Raw genomic sequence first — 22,724 nt, 5'->3', positions numbered from 1 at the left:
CATTAAACGAACCATCGCGCCTAGGCCTCCAAAGATTGCCCATAAATTCATGGTAAGCAGTGAAATGGAAAGCGAAATCTATGACAGGACGCTCTGTATTCCAAATACAGTGGATAGTCCTTGAACTGGAATCTGTGTCGAGGGGATGGATACTGACCCTGACTAAAGAAATCAATCGTTCTTACTTAAATGTGAACCCTATTTCATACGGATGTATCACAATATGTTATATAGTTCATCACCAGGAGTATTCACTGTAGCGTTTTTTAAATGCCAGCTTTTGCTGACACAGCACTGAAATTCCGTTTGCATTTGAGTGGGTCTAGGGCCTGGCCGGTCCTGTCCTGTCCTGGCCGGGATTTCTATTGCCAGACCCACATTCCTTGGGCGACCATTAAATCTGCAACAATTTACTTGTGATTGACATGTTTATAAGGGTCGTAACCCACTCGTTGGCCACTCCCGAGTGGGAGTGACCCTTTTCCAGCTGGATATTTGCTTTTGTCCCCTTTCATAAACAATTGGAGCCTGAAACAATTCCGCAAGTTCTTTTTCATTCTTTCGTTCGGCTTGAAAAAATAAATAAATCTTTGATATTTGCGCTGTCAGGGGAGCATACTAAATATCCTTTCCAGTTTGCAGTACTCTCCTCTGCCTGTGAGGCGGAAGAAGAAGTGGACAGCGATTCCTGGTATTGTTTAAAATCTGCTGCACACACAATTAAGAGTTCCCACGTCGGACGGTACATGAATAAAACAGCAAAAGGGCAGTGCGTGATGGCGAAGTACAGGATCGAATGTGGGATACCCCCGAGTGGGGCGGCAGATCTGCGTTAATCGCAGGTACAACCTTCGGAGGTGCTTCCATCATACCCATCCCAGCAAAGGGCTTACTGGCACAGAATCATCGACAACTTCATCGGCAGACAAAACGCATGTTTTGTTTTAATTTGGCGCACTCGGCGATGGAGAAACGGCAACAGGTTTCCGGCCATGCGCCCCACAAAAACAGAAAGGGGCCACAGTGCTGGGACTGCCAGTGCGGGCCTGCAATTGAGGAGCAGCAGGTACAAAAAACAGCTGACACGCGATCAGGGGCAGGGGCCGGCGCTCGAACTCGAACCTGGACGGCGATCGCGGCACTACCAACAGCAACTCGAACTTCAAGCCAAGTTAACAGGCGCTCGGGCTTACGGCTTTCAGTCGAACGAGAGATCTGTTTTCGGGCGGACGGGGCGGATGAGAGATATCGCAGGTCGGTCGGTGCGGGCTATTCAGGTGCCCGGAACGGAGTGATAAGGATTCGAAGCCCCAAAGTAAGACTACAGCCGATGAGGCCTTCCGCAATCACCCCTGACCCAACAACCCAGAAACAACCCATAAATTGCCCCTCAAAATGAACTGAAAACTCATTCGAGAGTAGAAGAAACATTTGTCAGCTGTTGAAACAAATTTGGTGGAGAAATGCTAATGACTTTTGTGTTGTTGCTGCTGCTGCTGAACTTTTCAATTAATTTAACAGCCGTCCGCGACGTTCGCGGAGATCTTATCGCCGTATCATAAAACAAAATAAAAGACGTCCCGCGTCAGGCCGAGTCCCAGAAACAAACCTACGAAAAAGTTCTCAAGAAAGTTTACGAAATTGAAAGACAACAACAGAGACTCAAACGGTTCGTGGCTGCTGTCTATTTTAGTGGCACGCTGACTTTTGCTTTTGAGGCCGAGAGGTGTGCCCGATTTGAAAGAGCGTTACCAGCCCCGCGGGGTCTCAATTTTCAGAAGCTACCCTTTCGTGATTTTTTCCGCTGAGCTCAGTTGGGGACGCATAACTGCGTCCGTATTTGCTCACCATTTCCAGACCGAAGACTGACATTTGAAACCGGAGTTATGTGTGCTCCCCTCCATAAAAAAGTTACTTAGGCGAGGTATTTTTGCAGTCCTGTTCTGGGGAATTAATTGAAATTCAATTCGAAAGGAAAACCGCTACCTAGGCACACCGCTACGAGTATGACGATTATTACTGCCTCCCGAAAGCTGCCACAGGAACAGGTTGTTCGGGCAGAGGAAGCAAGTGGTGCAAATTGCTTTGCCAGCTTGGAGCATAAAATCCAGAATGGGTTGTGGTTAAGGCGGAGCCTATATGCCCTGCCTTCCGTAGACTATTTAGATTTTAAGACAGTTTCCCAGTAAGAGCAGATACCCCTCGGAAGGGTATGCAAGAAAACGAGCCAAGTTTGCAAGATCAAGAGTGAGTGGCTGGTCGGAACGGAAAAGAGGCATCGACCACTTACGCATAACTGTAAGATAGACTTCCAGCAAACAGGATTTTTTGCACGTACTTGGCCACAAGTGGAGGCTCTACTTGGCTCGCTCTCGGCCTGCTCTTTCTATGCACTGAGTGCCCCCTTTCGGGCTCTTATCACTCTGCAAATTAAGTTCAAACTACTGCTGGATGGCAAGCTGACTGCAGAGAGCGAGAGGAGGAGGCTAAAACCCAATTTGTGTCAAAATACTCGAGCGCAAAAATGGAATTTTTCCATTAGCCGCGGAGAGCGATAACAACAAACAGAAACTCTTAAACTAACATGAAAATAGTGAAAATCATGTGGAGAGACTGGCTCCGAGCCAAGGCAACTGAAGTTTCAGGCTGCAACTTGTCAAACGTGTTCCCCAACAAAGTCTCGCGGCATTTGGAAATGTGCAGCAGCAGCAGCAGCAGTTGCTGTTGCAGCAGCAGCCGCGGCGGCAACAAAAACAAACCCTCGCATAACTGTGACTTGTATTAATTTTCCTGCAACAAAAGGAAATTCAGACAGCTTTCATATCTCTTTAAAAATGTCTATAAAGAAGGTCTTTGTAAACCATAAAATAATTGAAAATTCAAATAGTAAACCATGTAATTTGAGTTATTTCTTTCACTGTGTAATCCGTGTTTGTCAGCAGAAATGCGCCGTGACAAGAGCTTCAATTAGCATTCAAAGAGCCCCATCATCGCGATCCCACCATTAATCGCAGTAATCCCCGTCCGATGGAGGAGGACGTGCTGAACGCCCTGCAGACGCGCTGCGCCTACTTGTCCGGCGGATTCGACCGCCAGAAGCGCATCATCTTCGTGGTCAACGTCTTCAACGACTTTCAGCTATGGAACCGCCACTATCTGCAGGTGACTCTGGACTATCTCAAGCGATCGCTCAGGTGAGAATCGGGAACCGACTGGTGCTGGCAAAGCTGCCGCCAGGAAAACCCAAAATCCGACTAATTAGCATAGGGCCGAAATATGCAAATAACCCGCAGATGATAGGCTTCTTTCTGTTTCTTATTTCCTAATGCATTACTTTTCATTAGACAAGGGGTGTGTCGTCGAACGGGTCTTGGGAGCAGCTCAGAGGCCCAGAAGAAGGCTTAAATCTGGTTATTTATATGCAAAGTATCTGGGTGATCAAGCTAAGTAAACGTTTTATGGCGGATGGTGTCTGAAGAAGGGGCTAACATGGCACCCCAAACAATTCTTAAGATTTCCCTCACAATTAGCGTTGAAATTAGTGAACATACTTTGTTTTATAGCACGATATTTTGGAATATGATATGGATATCCGACTCTTACGCGATTATGATGCCAGTTGAAAAGAAAAGCAAAGTTTAATTAATTTTTTTGTTTATATATTATGTAAAAGAGGTCAAAATATTCAGATTTAAACAGATATACTTAATTGCAGCAGTTACCCCAGTTTAACAGCCCTTGGGCTCTACAGCTACGCCCTTCTATCCACACATCCCATGTAGTCTGCTTTGTTTTCATCAATGTCTTAATTTTACGAGGTAGCATCGAACCCAAGACGAGAGATCCCATGAATTATGGATGTAGCGACTGTGATCAATCACCTGGCAACGGGTCACTAAAGAGTTACCCCGAAAATAGTGGATAATTAAAAGCAAATCCTAACTGACACGCTAATGAAGCACTTAAACCCGCTTTGCTCTCCGCAAAGATTAAACTGAAATATCTATCGCTAATTTCTAACTCTTTTGAATTCTCTTTCAGCGCCTCGGTTCTGCAGAACGGCGTGAGTGTCGTGGTCAATGCCCAGGAGAGTAGTTCGCGGATCTCGAGGCAGCAGGTGCGCCAGATATACGCGCTCTTTGGAGGCGACATCAGCGTGGATTTGTATCTAGTCAGGGCGGAGGGCTTTTGGGAGAAGCATGTGGAGCCGTGCGCCAAGTCCCAGACCAAGGGAGAGGTAATTGCGTCGATCCAACCAATTTTCTGAATATTTCCTTTAATATCTGTTTCGCACAGCCCCTGGTGCTGTCCAGATCCCGCCTGGGCAAGTACATTGAGCCGCACAACCTGCCCGAGGAGCTCGGCGGCTCCTTGCAGTTCAACTACGATCTGTGGCTGCAGCAGCGCAAGGTGAGTGGCCCAAATTCCGCATCGTTCGCACCGAATGACTCTCTTTTCTTGCAGTCCATCGACGAGTTCACCAAGGCGCATGCCAAGACTCTGGGATCGATGGAGAAACTGCTGGCTCTTCTCCGGGCGAACAAGTCGCTCCGGCCGGCAGAAGCGGATGTGGAGCTGAAGAAGTGCGCCCAGCTGCACACCGCCGTCCAAAACGGCATAGAATCGGCCATCGACATGGGTAAGTCGGCGACGAGTTTGTGGCCGGAGTCTTTTGTTTCGCGAGGCAAGCAATTAACATAATTCGCTGTGCCCTCGAAGCGAGCCAGTCGGCGCGGCAGGCAGGGACGGAGACATATGTGACAAGTAAATCATTGAATTTTGTGTGTGTTTTCAATTAGAAGTGAGCCACGTTTGGCAAACTCGTTTTCGCTGTCTGTTTGTCGGTTTTATAGTGGGCCGATTTTAACGGCACCGAATAGCATTGAAATGGCTGAATCCGATTTGCTTACATACTGAGGCCTACAGAAGGTTTTTTGAAATTCTGTTGTAACAAAGTAGGAGAAAACACGTTTCGCATTTAAAAGTAAACATTTCTTTGGCTAGTTTTTGGATTTGATTGATTGGATTTATGCCCACTTGATTGGACAAATATTTCTTTTTCCAATCTACCAAAACTACCTTGGTAGGAGCATTTCTGTATTTAAATATCAAAAGATCTATCTAAGGAGACAGTAATTTGAATTCCTTCTCCTTTTCAAATATTTGTGGGGCTTCATTAATTTATTGGTATTTTTGGGGATGAGTTGCGGTTCGCCGCTTACATTCCCAAGCCATTCGTGCCCACCACTCTTTACACTTCAATTTCGACAACTTCGACCAGGTTTGGACGAGTTCTTTAAGTGCGTGGGTTTAGCAACAACGACAAACGTGACCTTTCACTTCAAGCCACAAAAGTCGGCGATGCACAACGAAATGGTGGCACATGCCACAAGCACCAGAGCCAGACAGGGAGTCGTAGACCTCCGATGAGGTTTCACTTTTGTGAATGTGTGAATAGCGATAGATCACTCTGAAAGAAAGCCCTACGGGGCACAGAGAAAAAAATGACTGAATAAGTTAGAATAAGAATACCACCGTTCACACCGAAACTAAAGTGTGTATTCGTTACTTAAATATTAAATGAATTAAATGAATAATAGTATTTAATAGAAGGAATCGGAATGGTTATAGGAATATAATCCATAATATTATTTCCAGTGCTCATTTCTTCTGCCGCCTTTTCAACTCTATTCCACTTTGTTTGCTGTGCAGGTAACGCGATCTTGGCCCGTTTCAACGAGGTCTACGAAACGCATTCGACGCCGCCACAAGCCGCCGCACCTGTCTCGGAGGCACCCTCCCCGCCGGGCACTGCACTGGCCCTCCTGCAGAAGCCCCCGCTGCCGCCGGACCTGGCCTGCGAGCGGGCCCGCATCGAATTGCGGTTGAACGAGATCGAGAAAAAGCAGACTGCCATTCGCACGGCCTGGCTGGAGCTCCTGCGATCGCTGAGGGAGGCCCGCGAGTTGGCCACCTTGGAGGAGGGCGTGGCCTTCGTCACCAACTGGATTCTCCAGCAGGCGGAGCAGCTGCTGAGCCGCCAGCGCAGCGTGGGTCGGGACGTGCGGGGCTGCGAAGCTCTGCGATCCGCCCACGACCAGCTGGAGATGGAGTGCCGGGAGACCTACGGCTGCTACGCGGAGCTGCTCTACAAGATTGAGCGGTTTGTGGGGGAGCGGGAGACGTCGCCCAAGGAGCTGGAGTCCTGCCAGGACCTGCTGTCGCAGCGGGACTTTATGCAATTCGTGTGCCGCTCCTTTGCCAAGAGGCTGGAGCGGCGCAGGAACGTCCTGATGACCGCCTTGCGATTCCACCGCCTCCTGGAGCAGTTCGAGGAGCTCTTGGCCCAGGGGAGGCACGTCGTGGAGGTGGACAGCCGAGCGCTGGACTGGCCCGAAGCGGACAACCTGCTCACGCAGCTAAAAACCAATCAGCAATTGTTGGGTGAGGATATTTCTCTTTAAACAGCACTTTAGATATTGATTTAATATTATATCCATGGCCCAAAGTCACGGTTCCCTATCTAAGTTATCCCAGAAAGCTGGAACCAATGTAGATGGTACCATGACATCGAACATCCAACATGCAACAAGCAAGCTCGAACTAACTCTTCCATTCGCAGGCAACGTCGAACGCGAACTTCTGCGCGAAGGTGAAAAACTGAGCGACATGCTCGCGATGCCGGTGAAAGATGCCCTGGGCCGTGACCTCCAGCTGGACTACAGCCAAGACATCGCCCAGCTGCGCCGGCAGATCGAGGCGAGCCGCCAGCGGCGTCAGCTGTGCGGCCAGCAGATGGCTCTGCAGCGGCTCACCTTGGAGCAGGTGACCCACATACACGCCTATGAGGAGGACGTGCGGCGGGCTCGGGACTGGCTGCAGGAGCTGTACGCTGTCTTGCTGCGCTGCCACTCCCATGTCGGCTGCAACATCCACGAGATCCAGCTGCAGAAGGACGAGCTGCAGGGGTTCGAGGAAACCGGACGGGTGAGTTTTTCTCTGCTCCCTCTGACTTGGTCAGGTGTTGCTTTTTTGGGGAATTCCTCTGACTGAGAGGAGGAGAGTCAGAGAGACATGCTTTTCCTAAAAACAAAATCTTGGCATTTTCAAGAACTCGTTTTGCTTCAGACACTTAAGACCCATTTCTTTTGGGTTGTTGCTCGAAAGAGGCTCCAAACTATCCGTACTCTTACGAATACCCTATCTCCCAACTTCTTCAGAGCATATACCACTATGGCTGCCAACTGTTGGAGGCCTCCCAGACCTTGCGACTCTGCTGCAAGTCCGATCCTTCCCAGACTTCTATTAGCGAGCAGTTGCAATTCACTTGGCACAGCCTGCAGTCGATTGCCCAGGAGCAGATGACCCGGCTGCGGGTGTCGGCGGTGTTCCATCGCAGTGTGGAGGCGTACTACCGCCAGTTGCGCGATCTGCGTCCACTGCTCACCCAGGAGCTGTCCGCCCAACTGCAGCAGCAACAGCGGCAGCAGCACAACCGCAGCAGCAGCGGAATCAGCAGCGATGCTGAGGGGGAAACTGAGTCGGAACTGTCGCCCCTGGGGGAGGTGCCCCCGCGACTTCAGCGCCACTTGTTGGCCAGGGAGCAGCTGCTGGTGGAGGTGGGTCGGATGGTGCGGCTGGGCAGACTTCTCAAGAAGCGGCTGAAGGAACCCTTTGTCTTGGACGCCCTGACGGGCAAGAGGTGAGTATTCGTGTGGCTTTCTAGTTTATTTTCTAGTTGCGTGAGTGCGTGGACTTCAACCTCGGATCGGCCATCCCCATACACGCATCGCAAACAACTAATGGGGATAGCGTTATGAATTTTAACTAAAGAAAGAGCACGATTTTCCACTCGACTGCCCCGAGTTGGCGGAAAATTAGAAAAGCCACTGACTGGGAATGAGAACCTCACATTCAGCGGAAACTTAAATACCCTTTAAGAAGCAATATGAGTTTAATAGTTTCTTAAATGATTGGTAGAGAAATGCTATGAGTTTCCATAAATTTGTCAATTAACTTTGAAGTGATTTAAGATCGCTCGGACAACAACCTATGATTACACTCCCAGTAACCACAACTAAGTGAGCCAAAAATACATTTTGACAGAATGAAACAAATGTGACGCCGCAGAGCGACGCACTCAGAAAGCTCCACCGCCGAAAAACCAAACAGAAACAACAAAAATATTGAAATAAAATAAAAGAACTATGCTATATAGTATATGCCATAGCGGACGATTTGTTTAAAGTCGGCGTCCACAAATCCAAGCAGTCTATTTCAGTGCGTGGTCCAGTGCGGTTCGTGTGGCAGCGGAGCGAGAGAATTCGAGTCAACTGTCAGGTTGTCAAATCTGTGAAAAACTCAAAGAAAAATATATATAGTCCACGGCACAGTGGGTTCCCAGCGATCTCCGGCACGCTGGAGAAGACCGACACGACACAACAAGTGGGTCAGAGTGGGGAGAATTGTCTTGGGAAAGTGTTAAATATAGAAGTGTCTTCACGGGCTTCATCACTTTCTTTTTTAAAGTGCTAATCCTGGCAGAGTGAATAATTGAATCTGCAATTATCAGAGAGACATAGCTCCCTTTGACTGGCCACTAGCCAAACGCGTGTTTCGGATTCTTACGTCAAACTAATTGTCTGCCGCCCAGAGAGAGGCGCCGCGGGTCTCGTAGAAACAAAAAGGCCAAAATGTTTGCCCGATTTCGTAATTTGTTTGCAAAATCAAAGGGAGAGGACCAGGCGGAGGAGACCCCGAGGCCGGAAGTTCCCAGCATTGTGGTAGTAGAACCGCCCAACGAGGAAGAGACCGAACCATCTACGGAAATCGATAGTCAATTTCAAAGCGATCTTCCCGGCGACGCCCCTTTGGCCAGTGAAGAGGAGGACTTGGCCCACAATCCCGACGAAATTCTCAGTAATTCCACCACCGAACTGAGCCGGCTCCTGGATGCGATAAACGAAGCTAGTAAGCTGCCCGAACTGAGCAGCGAGGATACCCAGGGTGAAGATTACGAGGACGATGACGACGACGAAACGGCCAGTACCTCCAGTGTGAAAACCAAAATAGCCAAGGCCTCCATCGAGAGGGACATTATCCTGGAGGAAACCGAAGACGACGAGGACGAGGTGGACGCAGGGCCCCCCTTGCCCAGTCTGGACAAAATCAAGGCCCTAATCCGAAACGACAGTGAGACCTATCCGCAGAGCGATTACACCGACAACGAGACGCCCTCGCACTCACGCACTGCATCTATGGATTCCGGTCCCCCCGATAACCCACGTTTTTCCGGTGATTTCAGTATCGTAGCTGACGAACTGCCCCTGGACTGCAGCCCGAGTCCCTTGCACGACAGCGGACGGACCAGCAGTGAGCCCGGCAGCGATGGTTTTCCTGGAGATCCCCAAAGGAACACTGTCCAGGTGACTCCCACGGGAGGCAACGAACTGGCCTGCGCCGCCATATCGCACAAGCTGGGTGCCATCGCCGAAGTGGCCGAGTCCCTGGACGCAGTCATCCGCGATGTCCAGCTGCACGAGGAGAACACCGTCAATCCCGGAAACACTGGACATGCTATCAAGAAACTCGGAAGCATTGAGGTAGGCGAGAAGAACATAGAACTAAGAGGGGACTACTAATTTATTTCCCATATAGGACTGGCACTCCCGCTCCACAGAAGACGAATCTTTCGCCACCGCCTCCGAGGGCAACTTTACGCCAAATTCGCACTCGTCCTCCTTCCAGACTGCCTCCGGACGCACTAGCTCATACATCGGCTCGGCGAAGAATTCCTTCGACGAGGCCGACGATTCCACACTGAGCACCTTCGAGATACCCGAACTGCCAACCTCTCCGGTCAACTTTTCGTTCGACAGCTCGGACCTGAGCTACTTCTCGGCCCATCAGCCGCAGACTATGAGAAGCGAGGACCAGGACAGCGTGGCCGGAGTGGCGGACTTGCACAGCCAGAGCGCCACTCCCACCCCCGACGAGGAGACGCAGCACCTGCTGCTGCCACTCCCGCTGCCCCAAGCCATCGAGTCGGACAGCGAGGTGGAGGGCTTCAACTTGGCCACGGGGGTCACGACGGAGATAACCCCCAGGATGTCGAATGCCCACACGCCAGAGGTGAGCTGTCAGCCCGCAGACTACTCCGCTCCAGCTTCCACTAATCCGAACGAGCCAAAGCCGCCGACATCCTGGCGGCGCAGCAAGTACTACGAGAACATAACGAAACAAACGATCAAGGGATTCCTCTGATCGGATCAGAGGAGATCCGAACCACCTGTCCCACCTCGAAAATTGAGAGAAGAAAAACGATTTCCCGCCCAACTAACCCGCGCCATTTGCTTTGCTGCCGATGCCCGACGTTCTTGCCATTAATTAGCAGAAAAATTTGTTGGCATATTATTTTAAATTTCCCAAAAACTTATTTTGGCCCATGAGCCAAGAGTTCTGGCCTTTCTTTGTTTCGTTTTTTAGATTGGACCAAATATAATGTTTCATTTTAGTTTTGGTTGCAAATTATACTAATTTTCCTAGCCTCTTAGCACCTTATTGTTTGTACGCTGCTTATTCCGTATTGTATTGCATGGAATGCTAGTTCTTAACTTATTTATTTCGATAGTTGAATATAGGCTAAGATCCGCAATATTAGAGAATTCCCAACGCCCAAAATTGACTGGAGAATCAGGCCAAGACACTCGCCACAGCCAATCGAAATTTCTGCCATTTATATTACTTGAATTATTTATTAAAATATTATTCCCCATACAGTCACAAAATATATAGTGCAATTAATCACCCAAACATAGGCTTTTCCTAGTGGATTTCCCCTTTAATCAAAGCATGTAAGTAAAGTGTTACATTTGGTGAAGAAAACATTGCATAACTTTAGGCTGCATCGGCTTGAGAAATCCCTCCACCCAGCAGCCTGAGACCCAGCGAGCTTTCCCCACGACAATATTCTAAAAATTAGGCCTGTGGGTGGCCCTTTCCCTGGGCATTTAACAAGCTCTTCTCAAGTGATACCAATTATATGGGGGATGATGGGGAGTCGGGTTCAGGAGCGGCTGCCGATGTGAGTGAGTGCCTCAAGTGGCTCATTAATCTCAATTAAAAACAAATAAATAAAACGTTCCAAACGTTCAAGCGCTGTGGGTGTGAATAAAGAGACTGAACACTCGAGCGGATCATCCAGAGAGGCGAAATACATCTTTCAGATTCCGGTCATGCATTTCGAACAGATTTCGTGACGCTGGCGCCGAAAGAATAATTCAATAAGTTCCCGAACCGGTCAATAATAACCCATAACTGGGGGGGTTTGATTGCCGCATCTGCGGCTAATGTTGCATGCACCAAGCTGCGGACGTTGCACGAAGTCGAAATTCGCAGCCAAAACAAAAATCATGCTGCAAGACACGCATTCTTAAGCGGCTTCGAAAGTGGCGGAAAATGATTCGTTATATGAGCCATGGGTGGAGATGGTATCAAACAGGGGTGGGCCTAGCGAAGGGGCTTCAATGCGGGCGGTCAGTCGGGGGTTCTGGTTCATCTTCACAACTTAAGACACGATATAGTCTGGTTGCTCCTGAGGTTGTTGTGGTGATGTTTCGATTCCTCCCCACTCTGTTATTAAAGTACCCTAGCTGCACTTGAAGCAGAGGTTGTGGTTAAGTACCCCTTACATTAGAGGGTATATAGGTCTTGAGCTAAGATCGAAGCCAAGTTCTATTGTGATTATGAATCGTTCCATCGAGATCTTGTAGAAGCCAGAAGTCTTCATATCTTACTCTATAATATAGAAACTGTAAAGTGGAGCCTGGGTACTCTTTGGGGAAAAATACTGCTAGGATAGCTAGTTAGTCGCATTTATCATCAGATCCCTCTCTCGACAAGCCCCATGCCCCAGTGCTGGTATTGTAATTGCTACAAAGCCGGGCGCAGGGCATTAAAAATTGAAATCATGAATTAACGACGCTCCGAATGCCAAGAGCACTTGTTTATTTATGTCCTCCCCGCCCCTGCCGGCGATCGCCCCTCTCGCTCACCCCCATCGCCCGTCTCTTTCGCACACTCTCCGTCTCCAAAGCTCCAGCCGGCATTTTCAAAACTAAGCTCAACGAGCGCCAAGAGTCATTCATTTTGGCCTGAGCGAATCGGTTAAAAAACATCTGGCAATTCTTCGCTCTCCGCTGCCGCTGCCGCTGATCGCTGGCTGCAGATTCTTCCCAGTCTTCGGTCTGCGGTCTTCAGTCTTCGGGTCTATGGTCAGTCTTGTTCGAAGTTCGCGGCGTTCGGTTGTTTGTTGCTCGGAACGCGGAGCGCGCGGTTTTATTTTCCGATCCGAATGGTTCACATCTCCTTCCCTCGAATGATGTGCGAATAAAAACATATCTATGTAAATTAGGGTCCGCCAAAAAAGAACAATAAATTACTCGAATATAAAACTGAAAACGAAAACATATTTTAATCAGCCATAAATTACCCTTAGAACTCGGCGCTAGTCTTTCGTTCGTTCGACTGAAGATGAAATCAACGCCCAAAGTGTGCTGGGTTCATTGTTGTTGCCGCCTCAGTTTGAGTCAAAAATGTATTTTGTCAAAACGACCCTCACAGAAACAAAACAAAAGTATAGCAAATAAATTCTGGCACAAATTGCGGGCTGGGAGATCTTTCCGAATACTCAATGACTTGATGCATTGGCCTTCTTTTCTTGGCCCAAAATATTCACGATTCGATCATTGATTCATAGGATTTCATATTTTGGGTGGAGCATAGTGCTCCCACCCCACGGATCCCACATTTCAATCAACGATTCCCACTTCCTCTTGGCCAAGTTGGGCATAGACAGGGCCCAAATGCGTTACTGTAAACTTTATGGGTATCTTCCTCGTGGTCTTTCCAATTTTTGGTCCGTTGTTTATTTTTAGCCAGCGAAAAGTACAATTAAAATAGTTTACATTACGCCAGCAAGCGGCGGCAGAGGCGGCGGCTATTAAAACTTGAGAGAATCACAAAATTACCTAATAGAGGCAGCTGGCTGCAACCGAGCATACATGGCGTATGCGTAATGCTTTCAAAAATATCCAAAATATCCATCGAATGGAAGGATGAGTGACGACTGCCGCCAATGCAATTGGCACATGTTTGCCCACCCGTCGCATCCCCGACCGCCGCCAATTGTTACAGACACAGAGATCGGCCTGACGCACATCCGTATCCGTGTATCTGTATCTGGGCTAGAACAACAGTTTAGCTTTGCAAAAAATTACTCAATAGTTGGTTGTTTAAAAATAAACGACGATCGTGGCATCTCACGCATCAAAGGCAGTTTTCTCAGGCTCAGTATGCAAAAATGCTCGATTCTCTCGGCATATAGCTCAGCTCTATATCTATATCTATATACACGGGCATTGTTGTGCTTTGCGGGTTTTATAATAAACAGACAAGTAGAGAAACAGGGAGAGTGCGCCTATGAAGTCATACGCAGTCGAATTGAACGTTTCGAAAATGTACCGATTCGGTGAGGTTCTTCTCAGACGATCTCCGGCGTTGATAGCGCTCGCAGCGAAAATCGAAATTCAAATCGAAGAATAACACATTACCTTTAGTCGAACGAACCGTAGAAACTAGCGAACTAACCCAATAAATTACGAGAGGCGCGTGTGACTCAATTCTAAAGTCTAATCCCAGAGTAGGGTTCACAATGCAGAGCCAACAGAGTAACCACTAAAAGGAAGACAACATACGAGAAAACTAAACGAAAGAGATTATAGACCGCCCACGCAAAATATCCACAAAAGTACACGTAGCCGCTAAGCCGACATCCAAACGGCAATCCTCAGAAACAACAAACAGAAAGAAAACAGAAACGAGCCATGGAACGCCGCCAAGCCCTAGACTCATCGATGTCTTCGCTCTACTCGGCCGCGTCCTCCACGAATCCCCGACAGCCGCAGACCATCCAACTCCAGTCGCAGCAGTCGCAGCAATCTCAACAGTCCCAGCTAGACGCCTTCAATTATTCAGCAACAATGTCATCATCGTCGCCGACTCCGAGCCAGGCCATGTCCACGGGCACCACCTCCAACTACAACACCGCTGCCCCCCTGCGCGCCACCACCATCGGCACCGTTGTCGTCCGCTGCGGACCCGTGCAGCTGGTGATAGCACTTCTACAAGTGAGTTGTACTGCCATAAACAAAAACCAAAAAAAGCACAAAAATAGGAAACAAGTCGAAAACGAAGAAAATAAAACATAGCTCACCAAAAGGCAGCCAAGAAATAGGAACCAAACACGAAGATACACTTATCCAGATATCGGGAGAAGTGTTCGGAGAAAGCTATTGGCGAGTGCGGGATTTATGCGAGAAGGGATGTGGTAGGACTCTAGCAGTGATTGGAGGCTTGAGGTCTCTCTTGAGTTGGACTACAACTACTTGAGTTGATAGCTCCAACATCAAAGGAATCTTGCCAGCTATCGTATCTTATCACGAATATAATAGTACATGATGGAAGCCTGCCTCATTTCAAAATCTTAATTGATATTTTCAATATTTGTCCCCAGCCCCGTACATTAAACAACCCGTAAGCTCGGTTTGTTTACTTCCAACTCCATATTGAGCCAGAGGCCACCCTCCGGCCACAAAATATGTGACTTTGGCTCTGAAAAATTCATGGGCTTCTAATGCCCAAAACTGGTTTACTGTTTCGATTGTTTAAACCGGCTTCCCGCAATTTCCGCGCCAATTAGAGCTTAGAACAACGAACAACGAAAGCAAAAGTTGTTGATAGCGGTTATAAATATTTGAAAACACACCACGAAAAGGTTCAAGGTTGTCTGACATCAGAGCCCCAGCAGCGGGCCACTAAACGTGACAAAAAGAAATGTATCTGCCAGATACTTTTGACAATTAGGCGCAGCTGCTACCTGTCCGGCCTCGCGTCTGACTCGGTTAGTGGGAGAGGAACTTTATTTTGGAGTGTTCTCAGTGCAGAACGTTGCCCCTCTCCGCAGGCGAACTTGGAGCTGCGACTTAAACTTGAGATTCAGAAAAAATTCAGCTGAAGCGCTACAAGTTGCGTGCCCTCCGAGATCAGCAGAGAACAAACCAAGCGTTCGACAATGATGGGCAGATTTGGTTTTCGGTTTTGGGGCAGCCCCTGGCCGGCTGCTTCTCCCCCTTTCCATTCAACGCCTCGGTTCATTCAAGCAGCTAGCCATTGAAATTTCGGTGCGCCACTTTGTGCCACTTTCCTCGCCGACAGAATTATAATTCTTGCCTCAATTGCTGGGCGAGATTCGCCGAGTGCGCTCCATGTGTTAGGCATTCGATGTGATTTACAATTCGGTGCCTCCCACCACTTCGCAGGCAGAATATGCAGAAAGCGTTTTGTACCAGCCTTTCAACACGTCCTCCCAGCAACACTGATTCTCTATTCCCCGCCCGGGTTTCAGGTCCGATACAATGTGTTTCAATCTAATTCCGCTGGTCCCCAGCGAAGAATAAAAACGCTCTCGGGTTCTCTCTCAGGTAAACAAATTACCAACGGCCAGAGCCAAAAAGTTAAATATATCAACAAAGGCGTAAAAATAAATACACAATATTCCACAATAAAAGCAAGCAGATGTACAACAAAGGCCAACGAGCTAAAAAATGTTCGATGAGCTCAGCACTGTTATTGTTACGAATTCCGCGTGGTGGGTGGTGAGTGGTGGCAGGAACATTTTTTCGGGCGGCGGAAGCTCTTCCTAATTTATGTTGCTGCAAAAGAATAAGGAGAGGAAGCTGCAGACTCAAATCTATGCAAATATGTCAAAAGTTGCTCCTCCTTGGATTAAAGTTTCAGAAAGCATGAAAGATTCATTTCAGTTTTCATCTCCTCCCCAACTCCAAACTAGCTTGTTGAGTTATTAGGATTTTCAGCTTTATGGGCTGGAAGGAAATATTTCCTCCTCCTAAACATAAGTTGGGCATTAGCTAATCGACTCCAAATCAATCTCGTCTGAAATCTGGCATCGTTCTGACGCAAATTTCGATTACAATGTCGGCTGATGCAACACGGAAATCTACAAGTGTTTGGGATCATGGGGGCCGTAAATGTTTCGGTTACAAAATGTTTCGCTTTATGTTCTGCGGTGGCTCTACGAAAATGAAAAATGAACTCCAGGGCAATTAGGGGCCAGGAAAGGAACTTCAAAGGCCTATGAAGATTTACATGTTTGTTTGGCCCGACTGGCTCTCTAAATAAATATATTTCCATGTGCTGGCCGCGATCTCTTTTAATTGGATCTAATACGCGAAACTAATTTGGCTTTTGGCCATCCATCTGCTGGAGGATGGAAGCCGTGGCTGTGGGTGTGGGTGTGGGGCTGGGATGTAAACACTGCCTGTGTGTACACTGCCATAATGAAGCAATTGGGGCGCAACCGGCGACCTACTTCGGACCAGGCTCACTCAGGCACAGGCACGATCTGCTCTGATTTGCAAGCGAGGCGCCAACGAAGGAAAGGAAAGCCGGCAAAGCTCTAATTGAATTTATGGCATTTTCATTTGTAAGAGTCGCAGCTTTTCACTCATAAATTGCCCAGACATATGAGCATGTACTTATGCCCGGCACTGTACTGCTGAGTTATGCGCCATAGCTCCGGGCTTGCCGTGGCGTGGGTGAGGCGGCTGCAGCTGCGCACTGTCAAACGGGGAGAGACGGCTGCTGGGGGAGCGACAGAGAGGGGCGAAAGAAAGCCGCGGCTGGGAAGCCACGGCTGGAAGAAAGAAATGTTTACGACGCTTGGCAGGCACATAAATTTACGCATGAAAAGCTCATGCATTCCTGCCCCATCCTCCCAGGGGCCCGGGACGCGAATGGCGCTGGAACAGGGACTTGGACGGGGCCTGAAAAGTCACTGGGACTGGGACGGTGACTGGAACAAGCCATGGATAGCCATCCAGTCACCCAGTCACTGCATAGAGTGATTCGTCTCAGAAACTGAAGTTTACTTCGGGGAGTGGACGGTCTGAACTTTATAGGTTAAAACTTGTTCTATTTAGATGCGTAATCTGCCCGAACTATAAGCTTTACCGTACAAGTAAACTTCAAAAACATGATACTTTATTTGGTATTCCATCAGGAAGAAACCAATGGCCATGGAGTAGTGGTCCAATAATTTGAAAGTGTCGCCTCCTTGGTACTTCGTCACCGGTCTGATGGCGTGCCACGGCGAATGGGCCGTAAATCTTATCAGTAATTGAAAAATTCCAGCCCTAACTGGGAGTATCCACACCAAGAGCCGGCCCAGAGTCGCTAAAAATAATGTATTCTATGCGCAGACGCAGCGGTCCCTGATTGGACTTGGTGCCTAGCTTGGTTATTTGCATGGGCCTGGGGGTCGAGGGAAGGTGGGGCTCCGATGACTCTGATCCACCCGTCCAAAGCCGGAGCCGGCTTGCGATGTGCTGTCTCTCTATCAGGGGATTTTATGCAGCTGCTACTTAGCGAAACTGACAAAACAGTTTGGCACGCACTGATTGATAAGTGAGAAAGTGGCGGGCTGACTTGACTTGAGGTTGGGGAGGACCTTGACTTCAGGAGGAGGTGGAGCAGACCAGTCGGGCATAAATTTGCCAATGGCTCTGCGACGCCAAAAGATAAAGCCGGTTACCGTGGCTGCCAATAAACAATGTTTATATGCTTCCTAAATCGAGAGAGTGTGGTATTGCATCCAATTCAGATCCCAAAAGGGGCCTACTTCTACTCCAATGTTTCGAAGATTTCAGTATTATTCAAACCAATTATTGTAAGGATCCATTGTCCAAACAAACATCTTAATATAACTGAGAGGAAACCATATAATGCCTGTAATTTCGGCTTTCCGGGGCTCCACTGTAGAGGATCCAGCCATAATACCGGAGTTGATGCGACGGCTCAGCGGTTTTCGAGTTAGAGACGCGAAATATATTGCATGTTTACATGGCAACTGATAGTCGCCGATAAACGTTCAATGAAAGTAGCACTCGCTGGCGACTCCTGCTGGTTTTTGCGGCAGGCGGGCGCGATGTTGCCACGACGTGGCGCGATGTTGCTGCTTGGGACGCGATATTGCAGATGGGTGGATGCCGCGAGTCGTGGCCAACAATTTGTAGAAACAATTATAGAAATTATCTTTTAGTTGGCTGCGAATTAAATTGAAATTTAAATTGCATTCGATGGCTGCAACAAGATTGCCCCAGTGATCATAATTTACCGTCCCAGGCGGACGGCGGCCTGGGAAAGCGCGACCCACAAAAACCTGAACAGAAATTGTTTTAAGTTTTTGTGGGATTATTTATAGAACCCGAAAGTCTGACATCACTCCGCCACGATCGCGGCAACCTCTGCTAAATTAACAATAACAAAATAGCGGACGCACACGAGCGCAATGTGTAGAGTATTTCTGCCGTGTTGTTTTGTTTTATGACAAAATCAAGTTTAGTTTAATGGAGGAACATAACGAACGCGTCAGACCGTGAGGCCGTGCAACAAAGGCAGCCCCAATGGCCGCCCAAGCTGGGCGGAGTGGGGCAGGGCACACAATTTACATATGCGTATTTGAACTACACATTAATGCTGTTTGCTCTCCATCAATTGACACAAACACACGCCGGCACAGAAATGCTAATGCGGTTTTTTATTGGCCTGCTTGTACAAACTTTTTACGGCCCTCGGATAGAGCTCTTGGGCCTATGTTTGATCGGGAACTTTTGATTTATGTCGCTTTAATGAGCCAATTTCGGTTTGTATTCAATTAGCCCACCTTTATTAGCGCGGCTGTAATTAAATTCTCGCAAAATGGCAAAAAGCTGATGTTCAATTGAAATTGCATATTAATGAAAAATGCGGGTCAAGGCTGGGGTATCTGGCCAAGCCATGGTTCCAAACCCATCTTCAATGAGCTAGTCCCTGGGCTGGGTTAATAAATCTTGTAACAAAAGAAAACGCCTTCGCAAATTGAGATTCCCAATTAAGTTTCCGATCGGCGATCAAAAACTTAATGAAAGAGCAGAGCTGGACGGCGCTCTATAAAAATGGGCAATGATTTCACGCAAAACGATATCAAAAAAGCAAAAAAAAAAAGGATCAAGAACAGCATCGAGGTAATTTCATATCGAAATCGTGTTCTATCCGCTGCCACAAAGTATTAATTTAAAGCCCGAAAACGTGTTTCACGCTAAGCGCCTCAAAGTGGACGATTGGATCCCCTCCTGCCTCCACCTGAATTCTTCTCAGAAGCTTACTCTCGTAGAGGGTATACCAATTTTGATAGATTCAAACCAAATGGGGCTTTAGCTCATCTAACTACAGTAAAAATTTAAATTCTAAGCCACGAATTATATAAAAGGCAACCGTTTTCGATGTGTGCGGGTTCAATATTAAAATAGGATTTAAAAAAACATATTTTTCGATTAGTCGCCGAAGGGAGTCGAACCTGTGTTCTGTTTCGTTATTGGCGAGACGAAACAAAAACGATAATAATGAATAACTACACATCAAATATATGTATACCTAACAGTGATCTAATTCTAAGTACTTCACGATGTTTTTCCAACAAGGCAGCCCATTATAATAGGATTAGAACCAATTCTGTCAACATTTTTCATACATCAGAATAACATCAGCTTGACGAGGGTACTCAGTCTTCGGTCCAGCTTTTTGTGTTTGAATCGCCGCCGGGTCTTGGGCATTATATCATCGGTGCTGGGTTGGATACAAATGCGAACTAAATCCTCCCACCAAGAGCCACGATCGTCGAGTACTTCCGCGATTTCGACTGGCACAAGTGCCTGGCGAAGACGCCTCTAAATATCCAAATGCAGCAAGCGGCTCGGTGCGTGTGCCCCCCACTTGAAATATGATTCAATTTCGCAATGAGTGACGTATTCAAATGAAGGGGGAGGCCGACCTGGGCGCCCGGCCACATGCAAACGGTTTACATTATGCTTTATTCACAAACGAACGCTTAGTTATGGTCGGACTGTTTATAGTGATGTCATGCCATTTATGGTTCATATTTCAGTTAGACGACGTGATTTTACGTCCAGCGTTCCCCTCGCCGCCTGTTACATTTCAAATTTATTCAGAGCTTTTGAATTATTGGTTTGCATATTGAGAACTCACTCACGTCGCATTGAGTCAGTGACTCCGACTGGTTTTTTTTATCGCTTTACATCTCTGTCAGTGCGGAAAGCAATTTTATTTAATAGCACGGCTATTAATTTGTATTGTAATTGATTAATAGTAGTCACAGATCCCTTGTGGATTGGAGCGAGTAAATTGGAAAGACGTAGTCTTTTCAAAGATACTCTCACGTCAAAAACCAACAAATGATTATAGAGATTATTCGATTCAATTAATTCACGTGGAAGAATAGCAGAGGGTAGAGATCTACATTTGCGTCGAACAAATTAACGCCCACGTAGCTTTCCCTGGTCATAAAACTTCCAAAAAACCCACGGGGAGAAGTCGCTTTGAACCACCAGCCCAGTCAGCCCAGTTCTCCATGGATCTCCATGGTCTTGCCATGGCATGTGGCACTTTTCCCCAACTTCATCGACACATGCTCATCCCAGGAAAAACTAACGGATGCCATTACCATAAAAAGACGTTGCTGACCTTCATTGCAATCAAACAGAGTTGCTACCGAGGTTGTGGTGCTACTTCTTTTGCACCAAGCTTCTGTATCTGCCAGATACTTTTGCTGCCTCAGCATCTGCTCCTGCTTCTGGTGGAACTACCAAAATTAGAAGCTGCTGCTGCCAGAGCAGGTTTTCCCTGCACGAGATCATCATCGAGCACAGCTTCCCTGGTCTTCTCCGCGATGTCAACTGCAAGTTTCATGAATGGAAATGCAGCCAACCCGGGGGTCTAGGAAACGTGACTGAAACGGATTTTGGTTGGGCCAAGACACAGGCAGAGGAATTTGGAAGGAACATTTTTAAAAAGCATTTTCTCATAGTATACCCCTAGAATATGCTACTAGATCCTCTTGGTGCTAAGACACCAATGGGAATATAGGAATTTTATTAAAGAAAAACTCAAAGTTTAACCTATATTTTTTGAAGAAAAAGATGTTTCAAGATTCCAATACTACGAACCATATTGTATGAAAAAAAACATTTCAGAGCCCGGAGAAGATTTACATCAAAGTCGTAGAACTCGAGCCAAAAATCACAGCGCTTGGTGAGAACTTGGACGAAGCAGTGCGAATGCAGAGGGAGCATGACGACACGCTCAGGAACCTACAGGTGAGTCTCAGAATTTCTGCAAACATGAAACCCATCCCGTTAACTCGAAACCCATTGCAGAGCCTTCCCGGACCCATGGACGAATTCGTCCAAAAGGCCGACAAGTTGCTGGCCAGTAAGCGAATTAGTTCCGAGCTGGTCAACGCCATGGCCGACACCCTAAACATCATTTGGCAGGACATCCTAAACCTCCTGCAGGACCGCCAGCACATCCTGCTCCTCTGCACACAGTTCCACGACAAGATGACGCAGTGCTTTAGGAAGATGGACCAACTGGAGCTGGCTTGCGAGGAGGTTCTGCAGCCCCTGGACGTGCCCCGAGTTCAAGAGTTTCTCAGCAGATTCAAGCAGCTGCGTATCGACATGCTCACAGGTGTGATGGCCGCGCTGAAGGACGGCAACGAGCTCCTGGCCCAGCTGGAAGAGCTGGAAAAGCTGGAAACCCTCGACACGAGACCGGAACACATTAAACGCGACGCCACAAGGGCGGTTCACCAAGTCCAGCAATGGCTGGAGGCCCTTCACGACCGACGAAATGACTTGGAACTGGCCTGGCAGACGAGGAAGACCCAGATGGAACAGTGCCTGGCATTGGGCATACTCGGAAGGGAACTCATCGACCTGGAGTCCTCCCTCCAACAGGCCAGAATGGAACTGAACACCATGTACAGTCTTGGTGAGTGCGAGCACACGGCCAACGAAATGCTGACAAAGTACAGGGAGTGGAAGCAGCAAGCTCTGCTCCTCCGGGACAGAGCCCTCAAGATCACCAGGGCAAAGGATAAAGTGCAGTCCGCTGGTCACTTCACTGAAGATGAAGCCTGTGCCAGAGCCTATGCCGTCCTTAGCGGCTGCACCGAACACCTAGATCTGGTGGACCAGCGGGAGCACTGGCTACACCAATCCCGCGAGTTCTTCGCTAAGGCCGAGCACACCCTAAGTGTCCTTGAGAAGTTGGAGCTGGAGTTGGCCAGTGTGAAGCTGCCGCCGAACTCCCCAGAAAGCTACGCCATGTACTCCAAGGTGGAGCGGGATGTTCGTAACTTCACAGAAGAGCCGTTGCGGCTCGGCTACGGCATCCTGGATGAGGTGGGACGCACGCAGCCGGAAACCCAGGGAGTGAAGCGGGTCCTTGATGAGCTGGAGAACCGCAAGGCCTACATCGAGGGAATCTGCGCGCATAGTAGCGAGGATCAGCAGAAGGTGCAACGGGCTCTGAGCGAGTTCCTGGCCCAGCACAACGAACTCCTGGCCTGGCTGAGGGCTTCCGGACAGCTCCAGCTGCAGCAGAATGTGAATATGGGCCGGAACCTCCAGCAGGCCAAGCAGTTTCTGCTGCAGCACCACGAACTCATGCAGGACCTGGAGGTATGAAGCATTTTCTAATAATACTTAGTACGTTAGGACCTTACCTCTCTATGGTATTCTCAATTGTTT

General features: G+C 48.1%; 2 protein-coding genes across 9 annotated transcripts in view; both read left to right on the top strand.

Moving 5' to 3' along the window:
• The first annotated feature begins 1,181 nt into the window (after nucleotides 1-1,181).
• Nucleotides 1,182-10,812, top strand: LOC6507562 (SEC14 domain and spectrin repeat-containing protein 1-B). Of its 2 annotated transcripts, none has more exons than XM_001955882.4 (10): nucleotides 1,182-1,315; nucleotides 2,943-3,194; nucleotides 4,042-4,237; nucleotides 4,297-4,410; nucleotides 4,465-4,639; nucleotides 5,713-6,444; nucleotides 6,623-6,987; nucleotides 7,221-7,702; nucleotides 9,305-9,602; nucleotides 9,658-10,812. In XM_001955882.4, exons 2-10 carry the CDS (start codon nucleotides 3,028-3,030, stop codon nucleotides 10,261-10,263), a joined length of 3,135 nt encoding a protein of 1,044 aa, XP_001955918.1. In that variant the 5' UTR covers nucleotides 1,182-1,315; nucleotides 2,943-3,027; the 3' UTR covers nucleotides 10,264-10,812. The 2 variants fall into 2 exon arrangements, with proteins under 2 accessions (XP_001955918.1, XP_032309965.1); XM_032454074.2 differs by having other exon boundaries at nucleotides 2,940-3,194.
• Nucleotides 10,813-13,451: 2,639 nt separating this feature from the next.
• The window catches only part of LOC6507567 (titin), a 119,149-nt gene continuing 109,876 nt past the window's right edge, over nucleotides 13,452-22,724 (top strand). For 2 of the 7 annotated variants that reach the window (XM_044715015.1, XM_044715014.1), the window contains exons 1-3: nucleotides 13,452-14,186; nucleotides 21,165-21,287; nucleotides 21,348-22,655. In XM_044715015.1, the coding sequence (XP_044570950.1) occupies nucleotides 13,884-14,186; nucleotides 21,165-21,287; nucleotides 21,348-22,655 (1,734 nt within the window). In that variant the 5' untranslated portion in view covers nucleotides 13,452-13,883. The remainder of the gene's footprint in view (nucleotides 14,187-21,164; nucleotides 21,288-21,347; nucleotides 22,656-22,724) is intronic. The other 5 variants (XM_044715016.1, XM_014909836.3, XM_014909835.3 and 2 more) reach the window with 5 other exon arrangements.

This window comes from Drosophila ananassae, chromosome 2R (assembly GCF_017639315.1).
Source record: "Drosophila ananassae strain 14024-0371.13 chromosome 2R, ASM1763931v2, whole genome shotgun sequence".
Classification (NCBI taxonomy): domain Eukaryota; kingdom Metazoa; phylum Arthropoda; class Insecta; order Diptera; family Drosophilidae; genus Drosophila; species Drosophila ananassae.
This window is presented reverse-complemented; position numbering and strand designations above follow the sequence as displayed.